This window comes from Alligator mississippiensis, chromosome 1 (assembly GCF_030867095.1).
Source record: "Alligator mississippiensis isolate rAllMis1 chromosome 1, rAllMis1, whole genome shotgun sequence".
NCBI classification, from domain to species: domain Eukaryota; kingdom Metazoa; phylum Chordata; order Crocodylia; family Alligatoridae; genus Alligator; species Alligator mississippiensis.
In genome coordinates, this window is record NC_081824.1 from 162,017,503 (window position 1) to 162,030,884 (window position 13,382).

The window sequence follows — 13,382 nt, forward strand, 5'->3', positions numbered from 1 at the left end:
AGACAGCAGCATCCCCCAGAGCCACCCAGGTGGGGTGCTAGCGAGCTGGGGGCTGCCCCAACTCAGAGGCAGCACCCTGCCAGATCCAACTCTTCCCTGATCCCTCCCAGGGAGCAATGCCCAGTGGGCTTCCAACAGCTGGGGCAGCCTCGGCTCACTAGCACCCTGTCTGGGCAGCCACATGGGGGTGCCGCAACCATGGAAGGAAAGACCAGGCCCCCCCTGTAGCTCAGGGGCTGTGCAGCCTGGTGGCAGTTGGCACAGGCACGCTCTGCCAGAAAGAGAAAACAAACAAACATCAAGGGGCCTGAACCTCTCCTTTGTTTTCACCGAGCTTGCTCACCTCTCCCAGAGCTGGGGAGTGAGCTGCCAGTGGGCTCTAAGCTGTGGGGAGCCCCAGTCCTCAATGGCAGCAGCCTCCCCAAGGGCCACCTGGGCAGGCAGCTAGCAGGCGGGTACTGCCCTAGCTCAGAGGCAAGCCCAAGCTGGGGCAGCATCCAGCCTGCTAGCCATCTGCCTGGGTGGCCCCAGAGGGAAGGACTGGGGACCCCACCGGCATCTCGCCCTCCCCAGCCACAGACAGGCTCCACAAAAAAAGATTAGGCCCCTTGCCATAACAGTGATGGAGACCCCTAAATTGAAATGGCAGTTTTAACCATCACAATTAAAAACACACCGTTTCAAGTTAGGGGACTAAACTCCTATCACATATACAAGCACCCTCACATTCTGGGCAAGGGTGAGTAGCACTTAGCAGGATTATATAGCCACAACCTTCGTGTCATTTTAGAGATTTTTTTCATAGTGAATTTCCTCAGATTTTTCAATAGTTGCAACATGCAACTTCAGAGCAAAGACAGCAGAGGGTGAAAATGAGGCTGTACCCAACCTTCCCCCAGACTAAGGCTAGCAGCTTACCATAGCTGCAACACAAATACGTACTTGTCACCTATGCTGTCAAGTCCACCATCCAATGAAAAATGGGGAACCCTTGGCCCATAACTGGATAAGGAGGGCCAGAATGCAGCCAGTTTAGTATGATGAGTGGGCTTAGCCTCCATCAAATGAGAAGAGCTTCTCCCCTTCCTAAGATTGCTTGGCTGCCCTCCGTTTTGCAACGATCTGTGGATCCACAGTTACTGCAGGAAATGGAGTGATGGGGAGAGTATGTTGAGCTATCTGACTTGAGAAGAGGAATACATGGAACAGAAATAAAAACAGTCATAATAATACTAATGGGTACAGAAAGCCTTAATTTTCCTTGGAGAGTAATGGTCAGAAGATTTAGAATTGTATTAGAATGGTGGTGTAATGGAGGCAGAGTGGGAGCGGCCTCCACAGGTATGCTGGAGAACTAAGCTGTACTTCAGATAGCGGAGGAGGAAGGCAAGGCTGAATTTTGCCTAGGTTGTGGATAGGACAGGAAGCAGAAGGACTAGGAAGCTATGAAGACAATGAGTGGAGGCAGAACTCTTGTTTCCGTACTGCTCTGCCTGTTTGCACCACTCATTCCCATTTCTACCCTCAAAAATCTCAACTACTCTCTCCCCAAAATGAGGGGGGAGATCTGTCAATTGTCATCCATACCACAAAGCATGTCCATTTTCTTTTCACCACACTTCTGCATACATACAGCTACTCATCCTCTAAGGCACTGATTCTCAGCCAGGGTGCTACGAGGGTCCTTGTAAGGGTGCCACAGAATGTTAGGTTTGGAACCATCTCACATGATTCATGTGATAAACCCAAAGATGGCAATAGGCATTTTGTTCTGCTCTGGTCTTTTCCATTTCTTTGCAACAGAAGAAGTGCTCTATTCACAGATTCACAGAAGTTGAGGGCTAGAAGGGACCTCGTGAGATCGTCAGGTCCAGCCCCCCTGCTCTGGGCAGGAAAGACGGCTGGAATCAAATAATCCCAGCAACGTGTGCGTCCAGTCTCCTTTTGAAGATCTCCAGGATAGGTGCCTGCACCACGCCCACTGGGAGTCTATTCCAGAGTCTGGTCATACAAACCACAAGGATTATTTTTTTGTAGTCAAAAGATGAATGAAAGCTAAGCGCTGCAATTTTCCGAAGGGTACCTTCAGTCTACAAGGTTGAGAAACACTGCTCTAAGGGCTCCTACTCCCCTCAACCTGGGCAGCCCTCAGTCCTCTACACTGCTCCCAACTCTCCCTGCCTCACCCCCAGTCTCAATACCCTGAACTGGCAACTCCCCCCACCCCAGCTGCTATAGGATAAGGTTACCTTCCCAATGAGAAGACTTCATTCTCTTTGTAGGGTGACTAACTAGAGTCTTCTCTTTCTAAAAGTCCATTTTTTTAAATATTTCTGGATGACATTTATTAAATGATATATTATAATGAAGAAACATTTGGATAATGCTTCAGCGTTTTCAGAAATAAACACTTCTGATTTTTCAGGACAAAATATTTTAATTTTGTAATTTTTATTCCATACCATATGGCAAGGATTATTTACATCAACTCCTAGGATCTTGAGGACCCTTGCAAACCTACATTTCAACAATTATTTTAATAAATCAATCAATCAATAGAAGCTAAATCTAAACAATAGATGTTTTAAATGGCTTAAAACATTTTACAATTCCATTTTTAACAGTTAAATTAAATTTTAAACTTAAAAAAAAAAAAACATTAAAAGGGGCTTAAAACTGAACTCTGATAACAGCCCATTTGGAATGGGCATTTTAAACTGAAATTTAGTTTTAATCTTTTCTTATTTCATTTGACAGAATAGTCCAGAAACTTAGTTTTTCCTAAATCACTCAAGTGTTTACTAATATACGATTGATTTTTCAACCATCAAAATTTAATCAGGTCATTCTGCAGCTAATCATAAAATATAAACCCAGGCATACAATTCACATTCCTAAAGATTTGTAATTATCAATATAAAATAGAGTCCTTCACAGCTAATTTTTAAGCATGCAAACTGCAATTTGATTCAATGCCCAGCTGTTTATTTTGTGCAGCAATTAATTCAATTAAAAGTGCACATACTAATGAATCAGTGAAATCTAGTGAAGGAAAGTAAAACCTACTGCCTTTAACCTGGCTGAGGCAATCTGTATAAAAATTTTGCAGAACATAGGACAAAAATTAAAATAAGACCAAAGGAAACACTGTCAGACAGAATAGCCCTTTAAAAGGCTAGGAAGGCATTCTTGCATGGTCTTATTCTGAGTCTATTTTACCTGGATTATTTGCCAAGACTGGCATTAAGGACCATCCCAATAAAGCGGTTTTTGTGGCCAAAGAAGTGCCTCTCTATACTCTCCTCTTCAATTTCTTCAATTGTTATAAAATAGCAATAAAATGCATCATATTTATCACTGTTTAAAAAAAAAAAAAAATCAAACCCCACACCCCAAAACAAAACAAAGCAATTTAAAAGTAGGCTACTCAAAATCTTGCCTCACCAAGTTCAATGCTAGCTTTGCTACTGACTTCAGTGGCCGCATGGTCAGGCAATATTTTTGTTTGATAAACCTGCTTTTCAAGAAAAAAAAAGTTCTTCTACACCTGGTGATATTTTTCAATTTACTAACTCTATTCCTATCATCTTCCACAGGAAATCCAATTGTGACATTATTACTGATTCATAGATTCATAGATGTTAGGGTCGGAAGGGACCTCAATAGATCATCGAGTCCAACCCCCTGCATAGGCAGGAAAGAGTGCTGGGTCTAGATGACCCCAGCTAGATGCCTATCTAACCTCCTCTTGAAGACCCCCAGGGTAGGGGAGAGCACCACCTCCCTTGGGAGCCCGTTCCAGACCTTGGCCACTCGAACTGTGAAGAAGTTCTTCCTAATGTCCAGTCTAAATTTGCACTCTGCTAGCTTGTGGCCATTATTTCTTGTAACCCCTGGGGGTGCCTTGGTGAATAAATCCTCACCAATTCCCTTCTGTGCCCCCATAATGAACTTATAGGCAGTAAGTTACTGATGCTACAGTAAACAATATATATTGGACACACATTCACAGCATAATGAATTAAAGAGACATACCTACCCAACTTCCTCCTCCATATGTTCTAACACCAAAATTGGACTTTTTTTTCTAGTCACCAAGGAAAGACTATAAGTATGTATTATAATCTGGTCACAAAAATATTATTTTGGAGATCATCAAGACCAATTAAAAAGTGAAGCTGCATGGTCTTGCATCTTGTGTAGTCATTTATACTTTTGTACAACATACTACCACTGATATAGCAACATTTCTGTGCTACCTTCCATCACACAGGTATAAATGACAATAAAATGCAAAAGAGCATGGAGAATTAACCCTATAAGTTGGACACTAGTCAGAGGAATATAGAGCCCTAAGGCACCACAAATCACTTTCAAAAGATACCCATAGTACCCATAGTTTGCCAATTCATGCTAGGAATGATTTCTTAAAACACAAATTATTTTACCACAGAACTGGTTTAGCACACTAAAATTAATGTTAAATATACAGAAACAAGTTTTTCTGACCTTGTGTACCCTAACAAGCCACTGATTTCTACTTCATTTTTTTATTTGTTTGTTTATTCTACTGACCATATAATTTTAAAATAAAAATGAATAAAAATATTTATTTTAAGGAATTTTCATTAGGCTGATATTGATGAATACAACAAAAAATTCTTACATGGAAACCAGGGGCATTCAAAGGCTAACATTAACACATAACTCTTCTCTAAACAATTCAAAGAATCATAGAAGTAGGGTCGGAAGGGACCTTGTAGATCTTCAAGTCAGACCCCCGGCCTGGGCAGGAGAGAAACTGGGCTCAAGGGACCCCAGCCAGGTAGGCATCGAGCCGCTTCTTAAAGACCCCCAGGGTAGGAGCCAGCACCACTTCCCTTGGAAGTTGGTTCCAGATACTAGCCGCCCTAACTGTGAAGTAGTTCCTACAGATGTCTAATCTGAACCTACTCTCCAACTACTTGTGGCCGTTATTCCTTGTTATCCCAGGGGGCGCTGGGGGAAACAAGGTCTCCCCCAAACCCTTCTGGTCCCCCCTAGTGAGTTTATAGATGGTCACCAGGTCCCCCCTCAGCCTTCTCTTGTGAAGGCTGAACAGGTTCAGGTCCCATAGCCTCTCATTGTAGGGTCTGCCCTGCTGTCCCCAGATCATGAAGGTGGCCCTCCTCTGGACCCTCTCAATGTTGTCCACATCCCTCTTGAAGTGGGGCGCCCAGAACTGGACATAGTATTCCAGCTGTGGCCTGACCAGTGTCGTGTAGAGGGGGAGGATCACCTCCTTGGCCCTACTCGAGATGCACCTGTGGATGCATGATAGGGTCCGGTTAGCCCTGCCAGCCATGACCTAGCACTGTCGGCCCATGTTCATCTTGGAGTCAATGATGACTCCAAGATCCCTTTCTGCCTCCGTGCTCTCAAGAAGGGAGTTTCCCATCTTATAAGTGTGTTGCTGGTTACTACTGCCCAAGTGCAGCACCCTGCACTTGTCCGTACTGAAACGCATCCTGTTTTTGTCAGCCCACCCTTGCAACCTATCCAGGTCTTTCTGCAGGCTTTCCCTCCCTACTAGTGTGCCCACCTCACCCCAGATTTTCGTATCATCAGTGAATTTGAACAGGTTGCTTTTCACCCTGTCGTCCAAATCGCTGATAAAGAAATTGAACAGCGCGGGCCCAAGGACTGGGGGACTCCGCTGCCCCCCAGGTCGAATATGACCCATCTACCACTACCCTCTGAGTACAACCCTTCAGCCAATTAGCAATCCATCTGACCGTGTAGGCATCAATGCCACAGTCACCTAGTTTTTTTAAATTCTAAAATTAGTTTTAGGCATCCATTTTGAAAGCATTACCTTAAGTCAGAGCGTTAAGAATACGTTCCACAAGCTGGATCCAGCCCACAGTAATATTGTCTGTTCTGTGTGGCTACAGAAAGGATTGGGAAAAGCAGTGATAGGGCCTGATACCAAAATCTTGGGTACAGTGCCCTTTTGGGCACATGTGTCAGTGGTGGAGGGTGAGAGATGACTCTGTTAACCCCTACTAACATGTTCGGATTTGGCTTGTGAGAAGTGCCAGGTAAATCTAATCCTCCTGGTCTAAATCAATAAGAAGAGCCAGACCAGGAGTAAGTTGCATTGCAAATATATTAGTATAGGAGTGGTCGGCCTGTGACACGAGTGCCACAAGTGGAATGGACAGCTTCTGTGGCTAAGTAAAGACAATCAAAAAGCCTGAGGCTGAATCAATTCAACCTTTGCAGGTTAGTCAGAGCTATGTAGATTGCACTGAAAAGCAAGTGAAGAGAAATTCACTTTTGATTCTGGAAATGCAACCACATGCCTGCAGTGGCCCAGACTAGAAACCAGGATGGGGGGGTGGTAGAGCACACTTCCCTGCTTGACAGGAGCAGACAACTTGGGCCAAGGCTAACTCACCCACCTTGCAAGGGGTGGGGTGGGTTTGCAGGGGAGGTACAAAGCATCCTGGGATTCTGGGGGATTGTGAATTAACTTGAATCTGGAGAGTATCTGGGACAGAAGTTCAATAAATCGATTTAAGTTAAACCAGTTAAGTCCGATACTACATCCATCCAGGTTTATCTTAAACCATTTTTGGCCATCTTGAAAGCAGTTTATGTGCACTGAACTTCTGTTGCACAGAGAAGGGAGCAGAAAGCAGAGCAGCAGACTGGACAGGCGAAGTGCAGGGTCACACTTGGGGAGGGTTCAGGGCTAATTTGTGGCATGCCTGCCAAAAACTATATGAGTAGATTCCTTCCAGGGATTGCAATGCTGATGTTGTACTGATGTTAGTGCGCCACCTGTAACTCTAAGTGTGATGCTGTCATGAATTTCATACTCCTGGTAAGATTATCCATGACAGCAAGGTTGAAAGCAAGGTTCCAAACTAATAGTGATCCAAAAATAAAAATAAAAGTCCTCAACAGTGGAGCAGGCAGATTAAACAAGAATACTTTATAGTGGTCATGTCTACATGTGCCACTGTAACGCCATTGTTAGTGCACCATCATTTAGTACTTCATTTTGGAAGTACTAAAAGATGGCACAGTAACAGCTTGTCACAGAGCACGGAGGTGCCCTGCTCCTAGAGAGGAGAAACTGCCAGGGAAAGAGCCCTAGCAGGGAATAAGGAGCCCAGCTGTGGGTTGCCAGGGCAACCAGGAGGTCAGCTGATTGAAAGGGGCAGGGCCTGGCTCCTATGTAAAGCACAGACAGGAGGCCAGAGGCAGTTCCCTGCCAGCAGCCAGAGAGGCAGGAGCTCCCTAAGCCAGGATATGGGAAGAAGCCTGACCACAGGTACAGCTTATGGCAGCTCTTGAGGCTTGAGCAATGTTGTTATAGCCAGGCGGTTTATGTTTAGGTTATAGCCAAGAGGCTCGAGTTTCTGTTTTGTTTTTTGTTTTGTTTTTTGTTTTGTTTTGTTTTTGTTGTTACACTGGTGGTTTGGGTGAGGCTATTAGGGGTTGGAGGAGGCCTCATAGGGGACCCACAGTAGCATGGGGACCCCAGCGCCAGTAGGGGCGCAGCATACGGGGTACATAGACCCCAGCCCCAGAGAGGGGGCACTGTTGAGAAGCCCCAGAGTGGGCGTGGCAAGCCCCCAGAGAGGGGGCACTGTTGAGAAGCCCCAGAGCAGGCGTGGCGAGCCCCAGAGGAGGGGGCAACACTTCAGAAGGCCCGAAGAGGGGCCTGACTGCGATAAGGCTGAGACATAGCAGCTATTCCATCGGTGAGGTGTGGACTGCAGTGTAGGGGAGGAAACAGAGCCGCAGATAGCGCCCCCTGGCAGCGGGGCAGTACAAGGGCAGCCTCCTGCTAATTAACATCAATTAATTAATTAACAGCAAGGCATGGCAGGCGAAGGTGGGCGGTTGCCCCAGGAACAGGTGTGCAGGCCACATTTTAGCCTGGACCAGATCGGCCACTTGTTACACGGCTCATACTGCACTCTGCACGCTATGCATAGTTATTTTTAGGCACTGTCACCATAGCAACGCATGACACTACAGCAACACAGGTGCAGCATCATGGGTTTTGCCTGCATATCAGGGGTGGGCAATTATGTCAGGCGGAGTTATGGCTTACTGAGTTTTGGCAGGCCATCAAGGACCGTATGACAGGCAGCCAGGGGCAGATATATATTAATTTTCTAAATTTTTTAGGGGCCCTGCGGGCTGGATAGAATGGCCTGGTGGGCTGCATCCATCCCACAGGCCACATTTTGCCCACCCCTGCTGCAGATGCTACGTCGTTGTAGTGTATTACTACGGAGATGTAGTGTCACATGTAGACGCACCCACTGGCTGCAAAAGAGGAAGAAGGCTGCAGCAGAATAGAAACCTTCAGTTGTCTAGGCTTTCCTTGCCATTGGATTAAGGTTACCTTCCTGCAAAGAATCATGTGGTTGCCGATGCACAACAGTGCACATGGGAATCTTCCCTCAATAGCAAATCTAACAGCAAGAGGCAAGTGTTGACAGATGAATATGCTAGTGATTACTGGAAGCCCCTAGTAACAGACCTACACAGATGCAATGATTGCATGATTTTCTGAAGAAATGCAACGGTAACATCAATACCTGGAAGAATCGAGCACTGAGTCATCCCTAATGGCGCCACGTTGTACAATGTGGCATCAATTTTATGAAGCAAATTCAGCTCACCGTGGAGGCTGATAGACAAGAGACAAACAAAGAGAAAGATCTGTGACCCAACATCACCAGGATCTACTCCTTCCTTCCAGAACTATTTGCCATTTCTACAGTCCAACATGCAGATCTTCAGTTGGCCTCCTCAGTTATCTATAGACTTACTCCCTATTTATTAGATCAGTGTCACACATGTATCAAAAGATGGCTTATGACAACAATTAGTTGGTGCAACAAGAGGTGCAAACAAGGTGCAAGAAGAGACAAATGTATTTAATTGTTAGTTAATGACCTGTTGATTTAATGGATTCTTAATGGATATTAGTGGATAATGGACAATGTAATAAATGCATTATTAATTGATGATGAGTATTAATGGACAATGACAACCAAACAAATGCAATACAGGCCCCACAACTAAAGGATTAAGATGACTGTTTATCTTTAGTACTTCAGTTATTTTCAAAAGTTATCTTACCTGACAGCGTTTACCACAGTATCGGGCAATTTTACACTGAGAGCACCTAAGCAGGTCTTCATTCCTGAAAAAAATAATCTGTATTCATTATTCAAGAAAATATTTTCCAAATATTTGAAGGAAAAAGGTGTCATAAAAATACAATTTGCCTAAAACACATTTTACATGTACATGAGCCGCAGCACGAAGCTAGAATGTCAGATTCTGATCCTTTAATTTAGGGATGTTGAACATACGGCCAACGGGTCAAATCTGGCCCACAGTGTCATGTCATCTGGCCCACAGACTTGACAGGAGGGACCTTCCTCTGACTAGTCTAGCAGTCTGGCAAGAGCCAGGGCACCACAGCCCCAGCATCACAACAGGAAAAAGCCTGGTACCACAGCTTTTTCCTACCACAGACAGCCAAGCAGTTGGGATGCTGGACTTCTTCCTGCTGGGTCCTAGACCAAAAGGAAGCGTGGTCTGTGGCCCCAATCCAACCTGCAGGGCCAGCCTCTCACCATTCATCCAGTACATGAACCAGTTCTACACCACTCATCTGGCCTACCAGGCCAGACAAATTTTATACCTCTGCTTTAACTGATGTGGCACGTCCTATTCTTACTGGAACCAATAGGCTTCCTCTTCAAGAGCAAGAGTATCAGACTCTAGATTAGAAGGTCTCTGTATTCCCCAGTGAGATGGTAAAACAAGAAATATTTTTCTCCACTCTGCTGTCAAAGAATTAGATTTGGCCATAAGCTCAATAAGTAGAAACCTAATTAAAGCCGCAGAAGGACAAAAGGTTTTTGGTGGCCCACTTGCAGCACACAGAGGCAATTTCAGGGGCATTTTGCAGAGGCCTCTCCCCTCACTGCTGATTGGCAGAAGGGCCCCAGTGGCCCCACCCCTCACTGCTGATTGGCAGAGGGTGCCTTCATTAGGTCTACATCACTACCACTTTTATTTTGGGTGGTTTTACAAGAAATCACAGCCAGATTTCCCAGAGATCATGGACAACACTGTTTTTCTGAAGTTTCTGCAAACCATGATATATATAGGTACATCCCCATCAATAAGATCTCAGAGATGTTCTACAAAACACTGGGCAACATAGCAGTACGTTACGTTGCAAAGCAGAACTCAAAGAACCAGGATACCAATCATTACTTGTCTTTAGCAAGATCTCTGCTGCAAATCTGCAGTTGGGATGCTGAGGTATATTTTATACTTTAACATTAACCTATCAGTGGAAATTTCTGCCTTAGAAATAGGTATCTTGTGATTAGTGTTATTATATTCCAAAGTAAAAACCCAGTGTGGATAAAATCTTGGAGACGGGGGAAAGAGGGATGCATAAAACATTTTGATTGCACTCTCACAAATTATCACCTGGCTTAATTAAGACCCTCCACTACTTTCCTGATGCACAGGAATACAACTATGAGAATTCCACTTGTAGAGAAAATACAATTAATAAGCACCTTGTAAATTATTAGATGGTCAAGAAATATTATGTACAAAATAATGCAGAAAGTAAATCATATTTTCACAAGCCAAATACCGTTCTCAGTTGCACTGAATTTAATCTAAAATAACCCCATTAAAGCAAATGGATTTACTCCTGATGTAAACCAGTGAAAACAGGGAAGACGTTGGACTCCCCTCCTCTCTACTTTAAATTCTATAGATTACAGTAGTTTTTGAAGATCCCTATTACTTGTATGCCAGTGCTGGCATAGCCCAGAAAGTTCAAAGGTTTTCATTCTCTTTGTCAGTTTAAAACAAAGATACCACATTCCCAGTCCAATTTAACGTACCTCAAGCATATGGGTACAGAAGCCTTTACAGGTGGGAGACTACAGTCAGAGCAGACCCAAGCAGGGTGCAGGTCCGAGGCAAATCAGCCCATGCAGGGCTCTGCCCCCACTCCAATCCCATTGGGCCCCGGACCCGAAGAAGCTGCTGCAGCGGTGGTGGCAGGGAGGGCAGGGATAGTGAGTGGCTGGACATGGACGCACCGCTCCACCCAGCTCCATGCCACCACTGCTCCACCCAGCTCGACAGGACCCCCCCAAAGCGCAGGGCATAGGGCGGTCGCCCCAATTCACCACCCCCCCACCCCCAGAGATGGCCCTGACAACAGCAAGCCAGATTGTAAAATCCTCCTTCTTAGAGTGTGACAGTACTCCTACTAATAAGGAAAGCCAGTCACATTTCTTACACTAATGAACTACAGTTATATACAAAGATACAATGCCAATCTGATAAATACTTAGGTTTAAAAATCATTCTACCCCTGCTTATTCCTGGGCATTTTTTATCTGCAGTGCCTTCTACCTGAAGACTAAAACTCACTTCAGTCTAACACTGGCAATGGACCTACAAGGAAGATAGTCTTTTTTTTCTTTTCTTTTCTTTTTTCTTTTTTTTAAACAGGTGAGGCAAGTGATGCAGAAAGAAAGACCAAGTGATTTAATCAAGTCTATACCACAAGGACCTGACCATATAAGATTACCTAAGATTACTATTGCCTGTACAGGGATTCCATGATGCTGCAAGCGAGCTCTCTGAACACTCACTCCCAATTTCAAAAGCACAGTGGTAACCAGCAACCTGAAGTGACAATCTATCTCCAGTGAAAGCAAAGGGAATTTTATCATTGGACTTCAGCAGCAGTTCCCAGGTTTCACTCTTCTCACTTTGCATATGGCACTTTGACACATGGTCATTCTTTGTTAATATTTACATTAGTACATAGTCAGTTATCTCCTGGCCACATACTCTTCAATCCCATTTAATGCTCACAAATTCCTTGAACATCTCATCCAAATAAGGGAAAATGGTACCAACTGGCTGCAAACATCAGCATATATATTTTTGGGTGAAGCAACTGGATCCCTGATTCTACTAATTTAACTGACAGCTAAGAATCTACAGCTGCCTACAATAAATATAGAATGCCAAAAATGAAACAGACTAAGATCTTTTATCTTGTATGTGGAATTTCCAGTTGTGAGAGAGAAATTTTGTATGACAGTCAGGAGCAGAGATATGACACTTCGTTACTGCAGCACTGTTCACTAAATGCCCAAGGGTTCCACTATTACAGCTTATGAGCTTTGTCTGTTTAGAAGTTGTATATTTATTAGAGTGACCAAACATGAATAGCAAACAGTAATAAAGTAGTGTTAAAAATATAAGCATTGTAGTTATATGGAAAAACAATGGTAAATTTAATTTATAGAAAGAGTATGAAAGGATGGTAGGCTGCAGCTTAGAGACACAAATTTAGGTCTGCATTATTATTTACACAGCGTGAAGTCAGTACTTTTAGCCACAGTATAAAGTGGTATAAAAAATGTTATCTACCTCCACCTGGATGGCTCACAGATTGAGAGGGAAAGTAAGCTAGTCAAGTGCCAATCTTAAGCCACACCATATTTTATTTGTCTATATATGTTACCCAATTAGAAAGAAAAAGGTACTTTAAAAAAGTTTGTTTTACACACATTTATAGCTAATATCTTTCATAATCACTGCACCTACAAAGTGAGGGGCCTTAGTATCATGATCTATATCGTGTAAGAAAATAGGTAATTTTTCGAATTCTTTAAATGTTACCTAAATTCTCTTTTCCCATACATAATGGTGCCAAAAAAAAAAAATAATAGCTGTTTGGAGCTGCTCCCTCCAAAGTCTCTGTCTTCAGGATTTATGGTAAGAATGAATCTTTTGAGATGGCATTTTAAATAATAGTTTTACTTTCTTTTTGGTTCATTTTAAGTACGTCATTTTTAATTTAATGAATTCAGAAATAAGAATTCACTTTTAGAGACAAGTGATGACAGTTTAGATATCTTCTCTCCGGATCTCTCTTTTCCACTCTTTATAAAAACTGTTAGATAATTTATAAAATTGTCATCAAATAATGCAGGATACATTGTTTAGCTCTAATTATATGCAACAGAAGCAACATCAGATTACATATAAAGGTTGCATCCCCACAAGCAGGAACATGCATTTCCCTGGGGACAAGCAGCAGCAGCACAATATGTGCTGCTGTTACTTGTCCCCGGGGAACCCCTATGCACACGTGCTCTGGCACACAGCACATTGCCCCAGGTGGGGATGGGGTGTCTCGGGCCAGCACCTGGGCTGGGCCTAGCAACCGTACCTGGGGTCCTTCGGGGGCTGCAGCCAAGGCGATCCTGCAGCAGGGACCCTGGCCAGCAGCTGGAGCATGGCTC

The 13,382-nt window shown here is 43.9% G+C and overlaps 1 protein-coding gene across 2 annotated transcripts in view; it reads right to left on the minus strand.

Annotated features, from left to right (window-relative positions):
* The window catches only part of SMYD3 (SET and MYND domain containing 3), a 764,262-nt gene that overhangs the window by 651,871 nt on the left and 99,009 nt on the right, over positions 1–13,382 (minus strand). For both annotated transcript variants that reach the window (XM_059716131.1, XM_014600010.3), the window contains exon 2: positions 9,151–9,214. In XM_059716131.1, coding sequence (XP_059572114.1) covers positions 9,151–9,214 — 64 coding nt within the window. The remainder of the gene's footprint in view (positions 1–9,150; positions 9,215–13,382) is intronic.